The 18,056-nt window shown below is 35.5% G+C and overlaps 1 protein-coding gene across 1 annotated transcript; it reads right to left on the bottom strand.

Moving 5' to 3' along the window:
- Positions 1-1,129: 1,129 nt before the first annotated feature.
- NME8 (NME/NM23 family member 8) lies at positions 1,130-17,802 on the bottom strand. The gene is made up of 15 exons (XM_009972396.3): positions 17,770-17,802; positions 17,619-17,676; positions 16,610-16,716; positions 15,508-15,579; positions 14,592-14,708; positions 13,920-13,986; positions 11,981-12,057; positions 10,218-10,310; positions 7,573-7,730; positions 6,063-6,241; positions 4,844-4,988; positions 4,039-4,146; positions 3,128-3,279; positions 1,967-2,111; positions 1,130-1,352 (listed from the first exon to the last, which is right to left on the bottom strand). The coding sequence occupies exons 1-15, from the start codon at positions 17,800-17,802 to the stop codon at positions 1,130-1,132; spliced, it is 1,734 nt and encodes a 577-aa protein (XP_009970698.2).
- Between the last annotated feature and the right edge of the window lie 254 nt (positions 17,803-18,056).

Below are 18,056 nucleotides of genomic sequence, written 5' to 3'. Positions count from 1 at the left end.
AACTTTCAACAGACTCAGGCAACAAAAGTGAGAATGTATCAGCTACAGAAGAGTATTTGTGTTCTTCATGAAGGCCAGCCAAGTTAGACTGAGACAGGATACAAATTCACTAGTTTGGCAAGGAGGTATACATCAAGAATAGTTGTTATGTAAGAACCAACTTTATATTTTTCTTCATCTGATATATTTGAATTGAGTAAATGGACTGGAAAGGACCTTCTAGTTTATTATCACACAGGTGATAGTAATAGTTAGAAAATGTTTAGGGAAAGACTAAAGAAACAATGCAAACATTTTTCCGGGCCCTGAGGGAACCAATAGCCTTTAATAGCCCTGAGCAATCTCACCTGGGATGCACACCCATACCGTTGGCCAATGGGCCCAGGAGCCTCATTTAAGCTCACACTTGGGCTTAACCGTTGACTGAGTTGTGTTGCAGGAATACCTGTCTTTGGCGCTCTCGCCTGTTGCTCCTGACTGGACCCTTGGATGGGTCCTGGGCTGGGTTAATTCCTTGCTTTGTCTGGGATTGTTGATGGACGTGGCTACCCATCCTGCTTGGATGCTGTGGGGCTGCTCCCCATCGGTGAGGGCACAGCCTGTGCTGTGGTCATGCTTGGTCTTGGCTCCTTCTCCCTCGTGGAGCATTCCCACGCTTGCTGCTGCTCCCTGCCAACATTCTAGCTGTGCCTCCACTAACTTTCAGCATTTCTCTTTTGTAGGCTGCCTGAACCAGAGGACTCGATCCACATCACAGTGGATGTGTCATCAATAGTATTTTAATGACCTTCCCTGACCCCGCTTTTTTAAGGTAGTTATATACAAAACACCTTAGATTCCTAGAACTATCAGAAAGGTATAAATATGTTAAAGTGATAAAAAAAACCCCTATCTACTAACCATACATAAAGAAGCCATTGCTAACATCAAAATTCTAGCAGGTATGACTTGTTACATTGGTATGCTTTGCAATATGGAAAAGTTGATAACAAAAAAACTGGCTGATAAAAAAATGGATAGAGTGTGAAGGAAAATATGTGTGCACATATAGTCTCAAATACAGGTGGTTGGCTAGACAAATGCATCTAATGACATGTATATAAATTTTCAGAGATTTCATCTTAATTGTTCAATCTAGATCAATCTCACCAAATATGCACTCAATACTCCTTATTGCATGTAGTCTATTAGATGATCCATGAACAGCATTAGACAGAGCATCTCGTGCAAACTGGGCTCGAATTGATTCAGGAGAGGTCTGTTTTGCCACTTCTGGATCACTTGGACCCATCAGTTTCCTCCAGTCTTCCACAGCATTTTCCTTTGTTAAGATCATTATCACTGACGGGCCCCTGTAAAATCAATATAAGGAAGCTCTTACACTGTTCTGCGATGCCCACTTAGCTTTGACTTCAGAGGTACCATGAAGGGTTACAATAAATATTATGCTATCTGAATTTTGTTAAACTGTTTACATTTTAAAAATTAGTTTCTGAGTGTTTTGTTCAAGGCAATATCCTGTATTTGAAAGACAAAAAGGGTATGATGGTCAGCTTTTTGGATTTGGTCTTTTTGTCCTAAAAAGATTCTCACCCAACAATTTCTGAAGCAAGGCAATACATACTGTTTTATCAATGTCTATGCTAGCAATATTATGGGAAGATAATTGTCCTACATGGGAAGAACAAGGATTCCATCAGAAAATAGTTCTTTCTTTGAGAAAAAAAAGAAAAAAAAAAAAAAAAGAAAAATAATAGTCACTATCTGTAAGTTTGGAAAGAATTATAAATCTTCCTTTTTACAGGAAGTACACTCTATGCTGGAAGCCACTAAACTTGCCAGAAAGAGTGACAGAGTGTAAAATCCATCCTTAGCCCACTTTGGGTGCAGCAAGCTTTGTTTGCACTGTAAATTCAAAGTTTGGTGTATACTTACATGCCTCAGTATCGTATAACAAGACACTTACTCAGTCATACAGGTCACTAACTGGTCAAAAAAGGGTTTTCCTTCGTGATCCTTATAAAACTGTGCAGCCATTTTGTAAGTTAAGGCTTCTTCTTTAATCTTTGAGATGGTAAATCCAGCATCTTTAACTTTTTGCATAATGTAATCTAGGAGAATAACAAGCAAACTCATTCTTGACTAAAATAGTTCAGTGCAAAAAAACACCCAAACAAAGTTTCAGGAAATACTGGATGCTATTTAAAAAAAAAAAAAAAAAAAAAAAAAAAAAAAAAATCACCAATACCTATTAAAATTCTACTGACAATAACAATCATGGACAATATGACAAACACTTCAACATTCCTCTAAGGTATACAGAAACCATTGCCATTGCACTAATCCATGTCTACGCAGGTGACAAACCCAGACTGTCACAAACCATACCAGTAGCATTCACTATTGTTTCTCACATTGGACAGAATGTGGACTGTAGTTGTAATGCTCTATCACACACCAGCTGGCCTGATAAAAGCAATCTGGGTTGTTACAAGAGAGGAAGAAAGACTCACACATCTAATGATGAACTAACATTAGAAAGACTACTGAAATTTGTTAGGACAGGAAAGAAGAATGCCAGGAAGAGGCTTTGGATATAGGGTTTAAAAAAAGGGGCAGCAAAAATCTTTAAAGTAAGATTCCAAATTGTAGGTAATGTTCTTTTTACTTTGACCTTTCCTCCTCATTCCCTTTGTCTAATGGCAAGTTAAACAAAGGATGGGAATGCATCTAACTGATCAATGACCCCGTGTGAGTCAGCAGAGATACCTGTCTGAAATAAGTAACATGAATTTGGAAAGTGTCTCTCTCTCCTTTGACTTAGAAGGATGATGGGCAGCTAGTTTGCCCAAGTGCCTGGCTTTCAAACGGCTTAACTTAGCTAAGGACTGTCTCACTTCAATTCACCACCATTCTTGTGAAAAAAGAGCTACAGGCAGCTTAAGCAAAGGAAAAATCACATTTGAGACCTCAATATGAATTATACAAGCCCTGTACTTCTCTGAATGAAAAAAATATTTTGGACAATAAAAAGAATGCATCTGACATGATTTACTGCAGTGTACATGGTTAATATTTTCTAGAGATTACATCAGTAGACATAGCCCATACTTTCTAGATCACTTACCTTTATGCTTCTTAGCAGCATCAGGTTTGATTAATGCCAAAGTGTGCTCCTGAGGGAAGAAGAACTGTAATTCCTTCTCAGCATCATCAGGTGTAGAACTGCCATGCAGCTGACTAATAGATACGTTGTCAACTGCATACTTTGCACGTAAACTAAGAGTCATTAAAAGAGTGAAGTTACTTAAAGGAATAGCCATTTGGAGATTTAACTATTACTAGCCTTAACCCAGTGAATATAAATTATTGTTGATTTAGTGACTTAAGTGTTTGATGGTCTCTCTGTAGAACTAGGAAGCCTTCATTGTTTACAAAAAGAAATCAACTTTTTAATTAACCACCTGAAATATGAACACCTTCCCTCACAACTTTCATCTTGTTATATTTCCAAGATAATACCAGTTCTTTCTTAATGAAACAACACTTCTGTCGACAACAGGTAAGATGATACCACAACAGTTTCTTAGAACAGTAAAATAAGCAAGTAAATCTAAAATGTTAATTTATGAAATGTGTAGGAGAAACTTAGTCACAAATAAAATATTCTACTGATGCAAACTTTTCATTAAGCTGAGAAAATAAGCATCTGTTATAAGAAATAATGCTATTTCAAAAAAAAAAAAAAGAAGGAATGAGATATTAGCACTATTTTTTCTCCGACTCAAGAGATGTCCTTTCAATTCAATAACCTTTCTTAAACTCAGCTTTTCATTATGTCTAGCTGACATTATTTCTCAAAAAATGCTATGGTTTCTATGTGTAATACAACACTTCCAAGCTTAAAAAACTGCAGAAATATATATCAGTTTCCAGATGATGGCACTATAGTTACACCAGTTGGAATGTAGTATCCATTGAGATGAGGAATGTGAAAGTAAATTGGAAGCTGTGGATGATGGTTTATTACTGTATTACCTGTTTGGATTTTCCTTCTTAGCCTCTTCAACAACCTTTGGGCCTAATAAATCTCTCCAGTGTGATACAGCATTTTCTCGTGTTAGAGCAAGTACAAGAGTTGGACCACTGTAAAATGGGAAAAAGAAAAATAATAAACTCTCTGTAATTTGTAAAAGTAATTTGATTATATATAGTCCAGGCTAGAATAGAATCCCTAGTACTGGAGGATTTTAAAAGCGATCTCTGTTTAAACAGCTACAGTCTGATAAAACCTTATGGGGCTTAAACATGAAGTTAAATTTCAGAGTTACTGAATGTTAACATGAGAGCAAGAATGTTATAGAGTTGGGCTATGTCTTTATTCTTAGACATAAAAATGTTGATCAGCTCCTAAACTTTTGTCCCAGCCACATCCCAACTTCATACGAAGTCAATATCCAAACAGGAATTATGTTTCCTCCCCAAGAAATCCAGCACACCACCTGTATAAAGATTTCAGAGCTCTCCTACAGACAATCTAAATGCAACCTTCCAGAGCAGAGCTCAACTGGTTTCACCCAAATCAATGGAATTGGCCGCTGACTTTGACATCATATGTACAGAGATACGAAGTAGCTAGTAATTAAAAAAAAAAAAAAAAAAAAAATCTGATATACTTGTGAATTATGTCATTATTGGCAGTTGTCTGATCCTGTTTTGAGTTTTACTAAGCTCTCAGAAACATGGGTATCTTGTAGCCATGTATTTTACTCAGTCTAATTATTCACTGTGAAAATTTCAGTCTTATTTATAGATCCACATTCCCATTTTTCATTCAACGTACCTGGTCATTTGCTCTAGAAGCACTGGGAAGTAGTCTTGATTTTCATGCTCTTTGTAAAATTCACGTGTTTGTTCTTCAGATAGGATTATTTCTTTCTGCATTGCTATTTTGAAGCCATCATCCTTTATTCTTTGAATGATAGAATCTGTTTAATATATTGAAACAATGCTAAATTGCCATCCATTCATTAATTTGCATATTTGTGAGGAAATAACATGGACTTTCCAATCATAATGTTAAACTTTTACAGGTGAATTAATTTCCTAACTGAAGAACGGAAAACTAATTTAAGCAACTGCTAGAGGGTTTCAACAGTTGCCTGGATGCTTGGAAATCTTAAGGTTTTCTGTCACTTCAGAAACATTAGTAAGAATTCCTGACTGAGAAATATGAAGTGTGTTACTATCACCAGAAGAAGGCCTAAGGATTTTGAATATGCAGGTATTAATTCAGCTAAGTCTTACAAGACCACATATGTATGTAAGCAGTAAGTGGCACAAGTTACTTACACATGGACTGCAGAACTGCTGTTCTAAGCCACACACTAGGTAATAATCATGCAAATAAATACACAAGGAGAGGTCAAAACTGTAGTCAGTCAGATCTCTGTGTATAATTTATTTCAAGTGCAGAGATTCCCAAGTTAGAAATAAAAATGCTATCTAGAATCTAGGAAGAAATGCAAATATATGCCTGAGAAGAAGAGTAGCATGTTTGGATGGAGCTTCATGATAAAGGGGATAGATTTTTTGACTGAATCTGTAAAAATGTTTTCTGTATCGACCTGTCCTTGTGCAGAACTGCTTTATGTGGCATAGAACATCCTGGGTCAGATCTTTTTCACCTTACCATTGATCTACCTTGGACCTGCCATTCAAGGATAATATCAGCTACCTTATTATAGTGGGAAGCGTGATATCCTATACTATACTTTGAAAATGCTAGCTTCTCTAAGAGTTCTTCTAGAAACATTCCATCCAAATACACGATCTAAAGATGTTCTTGAGAAATCAACCAAAGGTTCAAAATAGCATTGACATTTACATTCTCAGTATAGCAAAAGCATTAACCATGTAACTTTGACAAAGATTACTGTCAACTTAATGCTAGGGAGAAAATATAACCTGTGAACATTTCATTAATAGAGTTATAATTTTAACAATTCAAATAGGAAACTTTTCATCTGCCCTAGATAGAAAATGTAGCTATTAACACTTACGTCGTCTTTCCTTTAAGAGAGAAGGTCTAATTAAGGCCAAAGTCTTTTCAACTTTTTGGTCTGTCTTCTTTATATCAAAATTTGGGAAAAAGAAGGCAAGTTGTCTGCTGGCATCTTCTACACTGTCTTGCACGTCACATACATTTAATATACTCTCAGTTTCCACAGTTTCTTCTGAACTAATGAGACAAAAGTAATACAGTATTTACTTCACTGCATGCATTGTGTTAACAGTTGACTTCTTGAAGATGTACTTTCTTAAAGGTTAGTGAACCATGAGAATACAATGCCAAATTAAGATTTTGTTGAATTCAGATTCATGACTAAAGTAATGTTTCTGAGAAGAGAATTATTAATCTTCTCAAAAAATGCCTTGTCATGTGCTATGAAAGGAAATCTCAGCCATTCAGCTTTTCTAATTCCCCTCTAGCTTATTCAGAAGTCTTTCTCTGTTTCACTAGACTGAATTGCTACTGTCAAGTGTATAGGGTATAATGAATGATCAGTAAAAGGACTGTGCTTAATTAATGTACAGCATGATCATAAAAACAATAACACTACAGAATTGTCTTTAGCAGATGTATGTCTCATTGTTATTTGCCTGTATTTCTAGGGTTTATTTAGCTATGTAAATACAGTCACACTTGGCCACTTACAGAAAATGCAATATTCCCCAGTTGTACTAAATGAATGAAGGAAGGAATGCAGCAGGCATCAAAATAAAAATATCAATTATTACGACAAGGTATTTTTTTAGAACAAAGTATTTATATTCATGTTGCTTTAAGTAAATCTCTTGTCTAAATATAAAACTTGATCCAATCATTGAATTTTTGTGTACATTCTCTCTATTGTCTGATGCTGTGTATACAACTATCATCATCTTTAAAATTCTCTACAGGTAGGAGAAAATCAGACGTTTTGAGATACCATGGCTGCGAACAGCTAATCCTTATCATGTTTTCATCCAACTTGTGAGGTGGGGGAGAGGGAGGAAACAAACCCCAAACCCCTCCCACTTGTTTGCTGGCTTTTACAGAGTGGTCCCAGGGAGAACAGCATGCTTCAGGTGTCCCCTTGTCTCCCTTGGGCCACATCTACAGCTCCCCAGCATATGTAGGAGTAAACACGGGCAGGAGTGCAGCCCTCAGCGGGCAGTGCTAGCAGTCACTTCGTCTGGGTGAACTAGTATGAAGTGAAATTGGATGGCCTAGATCAGCTTTGGCGTGTAGCACTGTTCCTGTTGGTCTGACAACCCGTTCAAGGCTAATTCAGAAACAGCAACCAACCGGTGCCCTTTGCTTGTCATCTTTACCTAGGAAGGATGGAGTTTCTATGTTCCCGCAGGAGCTGTGGTTGCGTCTCTGTGAAGGACCAGGTGAAAAGCTCTGCCCGCTCCCTGGACCCTGTGCACACAGGCATGTGTGCGTCTGTAAGAACGTGCCTTGCTTTATGGTGTGCTCTGAATGCTGTAACTGAACCACGTACACACGTTTTCACTGGTAGTTACCTGTCCGGCTTCTCAGCCTCAGGCTCATCAGGCAGACTCTCACTCGACTCACATAGTTCTTTCCAGTGAGGAATAGCATCAGTTGCTTCTTTTTTAACGATTACCAAAACGTGGCATGGTCCACTCATCATGAATTGAACAAAATCGTCAAAGTCAGGCTAAAAAACATAATTTTCCCCCTATGAATTGCAGGAAGTCCAAGTTTATCATCAGAAATGAGATGACCATCCATTCCAAAGTAATTCATAATTCCTGTTCTAAAATGGCATTTACATACATTACTCAAAACCATGTCAAATTGTTTGAGAAGTTTTTTGATCAGTCATTTGAGATAACATTGTAAAATGTCTAAAACAAAATTAATTGAGATAAAGGAAGTAATAAAACTACATTAAGCAAGTACCACATGTTCTTCCAGGTTAAAACGCAAATGATAACAGTGAAGAAAATGATCTAGAAACTTAATGTAATCAGATTCTATGCTTGCAGTAGCACATACAGTACAACATAACAAACTGCAATACAGTTCCATGCATAATTTTTGAAACTAAAAACCATGTAGCTGGCTGTAAATACAGAACACTGATATATTTGCAAGGCATTTGTAGGCTTTTCCTTAATTCTCTTTGCTATGTTCTTTTCAGTCCTTCAGTTTCAACCTTCAATTCTATAAATGTACATTTCCATCAGAAAATAACTTTGAAGCTGTTGTGGCTTTTTAATATTTTTTCCTTGACTGTCACCTTTTTCTTCAATATTATTACCTCAACTATCTTCGCTGCTTTTAAATATTTCAATAAATCTTTTCTTTACCAGTCACTCTTATCTGATTGTATATAATACATTTTTCCTTTAATAATACAAGGATGAAATATTCATATGTATGCTTTCAATTCAATGCTCTTCTCTTTCAATTATCTTCATATCTATTGCATACACTTAACCCATTTCACAAGATGAACAAACTCAAAAGAGAGAACGAATACAAGTATAAAAACATTTAGTATGATGCATAAAAGGAGTATTTATACTGTTGTGGCTTCAAAAGTACACTTGCTCACATTACAAGAAATAGATGTGGCTATTAGATTTGGCTGTCCTGGATTACCCAGCTTCATCATTAAAAAGAAACAAAATATACTGCTAGTTATATCTGAAGGTCTATTGCCTTGAGTTACCATTCTGTTATAATAGGCAGCTTTTGGGCCTTCAGCAAGCTTTCAGAGTATTAAATCAGGAATAATTTTGCCCACTGAGCACAACAGAATCTATATTCTATATTGTCACTTTAAAATAATTATGTTTCAGCTTAACATTACACTTAAAAAATCACAAATAATTTGCTTCTCAATATGCATAGGACCCTGTGGACCACTTCTGATAGTTCATAGTAGTTTTTTTATTCTCCCTGTCCTAATTTTGGCTAGGATCTGCTGTGGTGTAGTAGTGCTGTCATATATCAAACATTGCATGCTTTTTCTCTGTCTTTGTTCTTCTGACATCTCCCTCTACACCTAAGTAATCTCAAATTTGGCTGCTGTTCCCATGAAGATGACTTCTTTTTACCTCTATTTCAGAACTGTCTCTGTCTAAACTAGAACCCTAGCTTTGCCAAAACCAAGCTCTTCATGATTCTTTACAAGCTCTCCCTGTTACTTTCTTTCTAAACCATAGTGCAGCCATCTGGTGATGACTATCAGATTTCTTTTTTCACTCTGGCTTTAGCAGGAACCATCTTGTCTCACTCTCATTTGACATTTGCAATGCTGCAGGAACGCTTTCCCAGCTTCTTCTGATTACGTCAAACTTTTCATTGATCCCTTCCATTGGTGCCTCTAATAATATCAAACAAACCAGTTGTCTGCATATAATTACAGACTCAGTCTATCTTATGCAGATCTTATGTAGGATAAGGCGTAAATATTTGCTAATCAGCTTGATTTTTGTGATTTAGATCATTCTGTACAGTTAGCTTTAGCTATTGTACTGCCAAAGCACTTGACAATATCCAGGTGCTAGTTTGCTAGACCACTGCCATTTAGTGGCGACCAGCAGAATTCCATTGTTTTCTTGAAATTCCTGTCCATCTTTAGCTATTTGTTGTTCCCTAATATAGGATAGGGGCCAGAATAGTAAACTTCAGTGGAAATGCTTTCTCTTTCTGCCTGTTTACCTGTTTATTTCCAGTACTACCCTGTGATAAAAACTGTAAAGAAGTAAAACCATAATATATACTATCACTTATTTTCTGGCTAGAAGACTATGTGTCAAATAGGTACACGCTGTCATGTAAGTGACACTGGATTTTGGGTTTGTGCTACATTTCAGCACCTAGCAACCTATATTTAGGGCCATGATTAAGGATCATACACATTCTAATAACAAAAACAAATACAAAACCTTTGGTATTTAATTAGAGTTCATTTTAATTTAGTTGGAATATTAGAGTGCTACCAAGACATATTAATATGAGTTGGTAAAAAAACAGAGACAATATCTCCTTTTTTCTATGCAGTACATCTATGTTAAATCCATTCTTCAACATAATAAAAATTTACAAGACAGAGATTTGCAAACACTTATAACTACAACTATATGTTTTATCTGTTACTTTTGTTTAGGTTTTTCATTTTTTTTATTTTTACCTGTTCTTTATTCCGGGCATAGAACACTCTGATTTGCTCTTCAGTTAGCATTTTCTCCTCTGCTGCTTCAATGATAAATCCTGCATCTCTAATCTGCAATTAGTCAGTTACTACTCAGTGGCATTTGAAAATAGATACATAGAAAATCATATGTTATTGTAAATCTAAAGATTGATTGATTTTGGAAGCTATCTTAAGTTCAAAATTCTCTTAAATATTCTAAATATAACTTTTACATTTGCCTAAACTGAAGCTGCAATTTTTCAAAGCCCTTCACTAAATTCAGGATTACAATGCCCACTAAGTTAATGTTTGTGAAAAATATAGTGCAGTTCAATATATGTATTCATTCAGTAGTTAATAATTCCTTTTATTTAACATTGAATAAACTCATTTCAACCACTGTAAGTGATTAACATGAAACCACTTCTAAAAATGTTATTATAAACCATATTATAATCATAGTAGTCATATAAATGTGTACTTGTCAACGGTTGTTGTATTAGGCTAAACTACTTGGCTTTAGAAACAGCAAATAAACAAAAAAATTTATATTTTATGATTATCTATTTTAAGTTACATTACTACATTAAATTTAAGTGTGTATAAGAGATACACACTTACATGACCTACATCAAAATTCATAGTCCACTTGTATGAGGTGTATACCATATATTGATATTTAAAAAAAAAAGTCACTACCCAGCCCCAGTAGTGATCATAGGGCAATATCAATCTGCTTACCAGCACTGTGCTCTTTAAAAGCCCCTATGATGCTGCTGAGTGTTTCCAGACTGCCTTGCCAGGGCTGAGTGTGGGAACAGTAATGGTGCACACCTCGCAAGGAGCGCAAAGGCAGAGCCGACTAGCAGCTGCTCAGCTCCAGCTAAATTGCTTTCAGTCACTACCTGCTTTTTTTTGCCTTTACTGAGCTCCCTGACATTCTGGCCAAGGTAAAGTAATTGCAAAAACAACCTATACAATGCTCTGTTTTTCCTTCCTGCAAAGGTTACCGGCCCTGTCATGACACTTTTTAAGATTAGCATAATTTTATCTAGATATATACTGTTACGAGGCAATTTTTGTAACAGAAACAGTGAGAAATTCCTGTAACTGAAATGACCGTTACTAAAGTATCATATTCTGGAAGGCAAAAGAATTTTTCTTTCACTGGATGTGTGATGGCTTAAACAAATACTGGATCCTTGCATGCACCCTTGTGTACTTGACGGAATCATATTCTTCACTGCAGGAACAAATATTTCACTGCTGACAAATATTAGTGTACAATTACTGGTGCACATAAGTTAGCCTCACCCGCTACACACAGATATAGTCATATATGTCTGTGCACACACCCTCTTCCATAAGGAACTGGTTAGTTGATTCATGAGTGCCTACAATTCTTTAAGATGCTGTGAGAAGAATTAATTTCATCACCACAATCTCTAGCTCTCATTTCTATTGCAATATGAGGTAAAAAAGATACTTTTCTCTTTGGAGATTTCATGTGTCGTTAATCATCATAGTAGGAATCAATATCATACCTCATCTACTGACATAAAATATTAAAGCAATAGTATCAGTCTGAATACCAAATTATTTCAGGTCAAAATTATCTTGCCTGTATCATCCTTATCAGAGAATCACTAACAAATCTTGTTCTAAAGCATGAATATAAATTAAGATCTACTTAATCTTACATCTTTCTACTGTGCCTCTTAACTAAATAGGATAAATGAAGCTTTCCAAATTCTGTCTACCTTTTGTTTAATTTCTTCTACGCGTCCCTCTAAGACATCATTAGGTTTTATAATTCCAACAGAATATCTGACTACTTCTGGAAAAGGGAAAAAATCATATGTCAATGAACACATTTATCGAAATACACAACTAAATATTCCATTACTTACAAGTTAGTTTCTCTAAATAATTCTCCACTTTAATATTGAGATGACCAAATAGTGGTTCCAAAAAATAAGTGACTCCATCACTTAAAGTATGCCTTGGAGTGCAGGACTGTCCTCAGACATCCCTGGAATCTACATTCCTGATGAACCACTGGTGTTTTGGTAATATGGTGGAGAAATGGTTCACATGCAGCTAAGTGTGGTGGAAAAACTTCAGTTTAAGATGGATGCTTTGTCTAGGGAGCTTGTATGTACAAGACTAGAAATGTGAAAGGCATGAATATTACTAAGGAAAATTCACAAAGTGAAACTATGTATGAATATTGGAGTTTTCCAGTAAAATATACATTTCTTGTCATAGTAGATGTTTGTTTCCTTAGCATTGTGGATGCTGAAGTAATTTGCAATAAATAACTTTTGAAGTAACACATGCTTGCTAACACAATCTAATTGTTAAAACAATAAGTGTTCCTGGTTGTAGGCATACTGTTACAACATCCACAGTGTACAGATCCCTGCAAAATGACAGAAAGTGATCAGAAGAGAATAAAAACTACATTGTCTCTGCAGAATCTGAGGTTTATGTTTAAAAATTATAATGTAATTCAATCAGATCCCAAACACTGTAGAAGAATTTGATGATAGATCTAACAGAAACATCAGGCTACTACTTGTTTCCAACACTAGAAAACACTCATAGTCACCTGCATGTGGTAATGAAAATGTTACCGCAAAACTTTAGTGTATTATGGCATCTGAAGGATGCACTAACCTGAAGTTGAACCCAAGCAGAAAACTCAGTTCTCTGGTTTTGTCACACATATAGGTTCTGTGGATTAGTATGAAGTCTGCACATAATTGCTAAATGATTTGTAATAGTGTACTACTAGGTCTCGGAGAGTTTATGAGAAAAAAAAAATAGGCTAAAGCGAAGGTCAGGAATATGTCACTTGAACAATACAATAAAGAAAGCATGAAGAGGACAGAGAAGAAACACAACTTATTCCGTGACTGTGATATCATGCCTTCTCACAGGAAAAAAAAAGGCAAGATCAAGGAGGAGAGGATGAAGGAGTTTATTCCACCTTAGTGTTGCCAAATGGCATTCTGTGCAGATATGAAGCAGTAGGAAGCTTGAGTAGCTACAGATAACAATAAGAATAGAAAAGATGTAGGTCCCAGCTCATGATAAGCCTAAGATAAATCAGACATGAGACTCATAAACAAGATGGTGCTTATTTTTCAGTTCTTTTGGAACCTTATCATGGATTTATGCTCTGTGTAAGTCTGTTCTTTAGCTCTTACATCTAATCTGGTGAAAGAGTTAATTAAAAATATTCTGAGATACAATGCCATTCTTCACAGATTAACTCTTCCAGTCCTCTCAGGTTGACTCTATCTTCATAGTCTGGTAGAACATCCAAGGGTTAACAAACACCATCTCAACAAAAGTGCATAGCTGACACAGAGTCTGTGTGGCAGTGACTTTTAGGCACTAGTTTTACACAGGAAAACTCCCTGGCACATTGCTGCTATGCGCCAGGGACGTGAAGTCTGAAGGTTCCCAAAGGCGGGGTGAAAATACTAATTATGAAAGCCTGATAGCTTAATTCCTTATAGAAGAAAGCTCCCCCTCAGTCTGATATCATCAATCATAGCCTCTCATATTATCAACTTAATCAAAGGGAGGTCTGTTAGTGCTGGACATACCCAATTCTTAATCAAATAACTAAAAAGATATCTCTTCCTTTTCTCTCTGGTAACACATCTAAAATAAATCAAATATATTTACCCTTAGGTACAGTCTCCTCAACAGTCTCTTCTGATGATTTCTCTTCTAGGAAAACAAGTTCATCTACCTAAGGTAATTGCAAATAGATTAAAAGTATATAACCAGTGTGAAGTGGAAGTCACCAAACACAGTTGTCAGATCTTTACAACACTCTTATCTTAATGTAAGAACATATTTGCTACCCTGGAAAACAAGCAGTTCTAAGAAAGACCTTGTGTTAGCCTGATTTTCCTTAACTGAGCTACAATTTGTTAAAAGTTTCCTTTTACTGTAAGCGGAGTTCTTTGATCTCCATTTTCACTCAAAACAAGCAATGAGACATGACTATTTCCCATGTCTTTATTTGTCTCATATGATTTACTGTTACAAAGTTATATATGAAAAACACTCAATCCTGAAAGAAGGTAGATCACTAAAGCCTTTATGTGCTAGTGATATTTTGTCCATGCCTCCATTTCCTGCATTAATAGGCTAATCTGTAAATGTCTTAAGTTTTTATAAAGTATCATTTGATGGAAATTTCTAAAAAACCCCAAACCCTCACATATGCTACTTTGCTGCTAAGAAAAGAATACAAAAAAAAAAAAAAATTACCAAAACCACTATCACAGGCATTGAGAGAAAACATAAGTGTAACACTCATTTATATTTAAGTATCTGTTTTGTGAGTACCTCTGTGCGTTCCTTCTTTCCAGATGCAATTTCCCTCTCTTCTTGCACTAGCTCTGTTACTTTCTTACTTATAAGAGGACCGTTTACACCTCTCACTATTGCAATAATTTTGCCATTCTGTAAAAGAGAAGTAAATGCAAATATGGAATTTACTAGCTCTTAAATTCTATAACATGGAGTTTTCTATCTTTTTATTTGCATTATGTTTCAGTGTGTGCTCCACCACATTCAGGATCACCATAGTGAAGCTAACTACTAGTGATCAAAATACTGTTAACTTTATTGGGCAGTATTCATATTCAAACCTGAAAGTGTCCTGAAAGTGTAGTTGTTCTTAGCTCCTGGTTGCAGGAGTTAGAATCCTACCACCCTCAAGCCAAAAACCCACTGTCTCCTATGCGAGCAGTGTTGTACAGCGGAGTCCTAGGAGAACAGTCTTTCTGTATCCATCAGTGAGAGTTAAGTAGTGTATGATTAACTGTTATAATTGCTCAAGTGTGAAAAACACAGTATTATTTTTTTGTCTTAAAAATCTTAAGGTGGCAGGAAATATAAACTCTTCTTTCCAGCAAGTAAGTGTGCATGAAACAATCATTTCAGTGTAGCCACATGTAGGCACTTTATGTGAAGCAACCCTGGAAAACTTACATAAATTTCTCACTAAGTAGCTACCAAAACTGTGGCTACCACAAGCTTTCTGTGGCTGTATGTGCAGCAGCCACAAGAAAAATGTGCTTGAGAACCACAGATTTAGACTTTGGAAGTAGCCTCAAGTAAACATCATCTGATGAGATGATTCTACATACTGTAAAACATAAAGTTATGATTTATACAGTTTCACATTTCTTTTTAATCTACGGAAAAATTAAGGCAAAAGTAGGCAACATATTAAAAGAAACTGATGTGATGTACTTACAACACAAAAAAGAAACACAGGTTCACATTTATTCCTAAATGGTTGCAGAGTTGGAATGCTGTCAGCCTCTGCCTGAAGTCGGATGAAAAAGATTATTTGCTTATGTGTGTATACTCATGTGTATATAAATACATATATGTGTATGCATATATACAAAACTTTTTGCCTGCAAGAAAACTACAGTCTTATATACTTCGTTGTTACACACTCAAACTGCAGTCTTAAATACAGCTAGCATTCCTTACGGCACCTGCTGATGATGAAGAAAGAGCTGGTTTGGTAATATGGAATTGGTCTCCCTTTGCATTGCAGCAGCTAATCACGAAAAAATACCTTATCCTAATATTGTTTTACCACGTGGTTTATAATAACACATATAAATGAGGAATTAGCCCATGCAGTCTTGATGGAAGAGATTATCCACTGTATTAAGTTCTTTGTGACGTGGTCAACTGTATGAAAGCACTTGAGATTACCTCTGAACATAACAGCCTGCTTTTTTGTGTATAAGATCTCTGATCAGACAACTGAAAGCTTCCAGTAACATGAAAAAGTATGAGCTTGGTCAATATCTAGGAGGAATTGAATCTGTGAAACAAATTATCTACTTTAAATATGATATATACCTTCTATTTTATGATGTAGAGGAATAGGTTTACTAGTACAGTTTTATGACAATTTATTCTTCAATTCCCCCTTTTTGTTCCTTTAAAAATTAAATACAAGGGAATATTTGGAAAAGGTATAACAACATTTTTCAGGGACGTAAGTATTTTAAATGTGATAATCTATAATGTAGAGACTTAGACTAAAAATTGTATAGTCTGGCTTTTGAATGTTTCTGCAATCCCATCAAGGAAAATAAAAGTTGTGGAATATCAGCTCTCTTTCTGTTATAGCTCCTTCCATATTTATTATAATTTCTCATCTACTTCTGAACAAAGTCTTATGAGGAGATATGCAGAAGAAGAGGCAACCAGGCCAAAACTATGATGACTCAGTGTAAGGACAGTAAAATGAAAGCTCTTTATATGCAGACAGATAAAAAGATATATTTAAAGTAAATTTTAAATAAAGTTCCATACAGAATTTACATCCTTACCACTGCAAAATGCAACACATCATCTTCAGCAAACTCATTCTTCAGTTCTCTGAATAAATTCACCACAGCTTTGCAAGGACCACACCAAGCTTGATACACATCTATTACTAAAATGTAATAGTTAGGAATTACAAACAGCTGACTTGTGGAACTTATGAAATGAGACATATTTATGTGCTGGAACAGTACTGGGAAGGTGTTCACGTTCATCTTTCAGTCTTCTTGTCAATGAATACATCAATGTATTCAGTGGACACATCACAGTTTCATCTTTTATTTCAATGACTTTTGATATCAACGAGCTACTTCACAATACTATTTGAGATGAATAATCCAAACAGCTATATTTCTTTCATATATATTTTCCTTTTAATTGTTCTTTTTCTTTACTCACTGTTGGTTTTCATTCTTATCCAGATCTTTATTCTACAAGACTTTTACCTCCCTGAGCCCATGAAGATCATTTCTTTCCCATTGCTACTCCTTTATAGATATGATCCTATTACAAATCTGTTCCTTCTACGGAAATACAGTTCCTAAGAGACCTAGGAGACATTGTTATTGGACTTAGCGAACTGAAAACTGGAGGATAATACACATCATAGAACATGAACTCTCAGGAATGCTGACTGATTAACTGTTAAGTACAACTGTACAGTATTAATAGAGTCTGTACAACATTTTAGGGAAAAACTACCACAGAAGTGTCCAACCCCCTACTATACAGAATATCATATTGGAAAAGTATTTTCTAAACATCGGTGTATAACAGTGGATAAAATAATGGATAATATGATTTGTGACAAGTATTTATTTATCATAAAAGACAGTTTCTATTCATAAACACAATGTATACATTTATAAATGCATTAATATAACCTTTCTTTAAAAGATAATACAACACTAGTCTTCTAGATTTATGATAGTATCTATTAAGATGATATGGTATATGAGTATGAAAAACTGTACATGTCTTCATGAGAGAATAAACAAAAAATAGTAACAGTACCTACTACACCTTTTGTCAGCAACATTTCATCCCACTGGTTTTGATTGGTTATTATAGCCTGAAATAAAATGAATTGACATTTTAACATCTTAGAAAGGCAGAAAAAAAATCTGTTCATCTCTAGAATTGTTCAAGTACTTAGAATTTATACCTGGAGCTGGATTTCTTTCTTCTTGACTGCCATTTCCCTGTGATTATAGGAAACATATCAAAATCTGAAGCACATTTAATAGTTTTTTAAAAGAACATGTGACATGCAGAACTGATTTATACAGTTTTCAGCATGACACTGCCTTCTAATTCCCATAAATGTTAACTTGATGAAGCTCCTACAACAATAGCAGTTAACACCCCATGTTAGAATACTGTGGAGCAATATACAACTTATTTGCAAAATCCACGTGGCACAGGAAACAGAATAAAATTTAGTTTCTTAAT

This window comes from Tyto alba, unplaced genomic scaffold (genome assembly GCF_018691265.1).
Source record: "Tyto alba isolate M040663 unplaced genomic scaffold, T.alba_DEE_v4.0 Super-Scaffold_46, whole genome shotgun sequence".
Lineage (NCBI taxonomy): Eukaryota > Metazoa > Chordata > Aves > Strigiformes > Tytonidae > Tyto > Tyto alba.
The sequence above is the reverse complement of the archived record's forward strand: the minus strand, read 5'-3'. Positions and strand labels throughout refer to the sequence as shown.

What these genes read in the sequence shown, in the direction of transcription:
- NME8 (XM_009972396.3), bottom strand. Translation starts at nt 17,802, where the DNA reads ATGGCAGTCAAGAAGAAAGAAATCCAGCTCCAG. An exon ending in AGAAAGAAATCCAGCTCCAG is followed by an intron (nt 17,677 to 17,769) that starts GTATAAATTCTA and finishes ATTTTATTTCAG; the next exon opens with GCTATAATAACCAATCAAAA. An exon ending in ATGTGTTGCATTTTGCAGTG is followed by an intron (nt 15,580 to 16,609) that starts GTAAGGATGTAA and finishes ATCCGACTTCAG; the next exon opens with GCAGAGGCTGACAGCATTCC.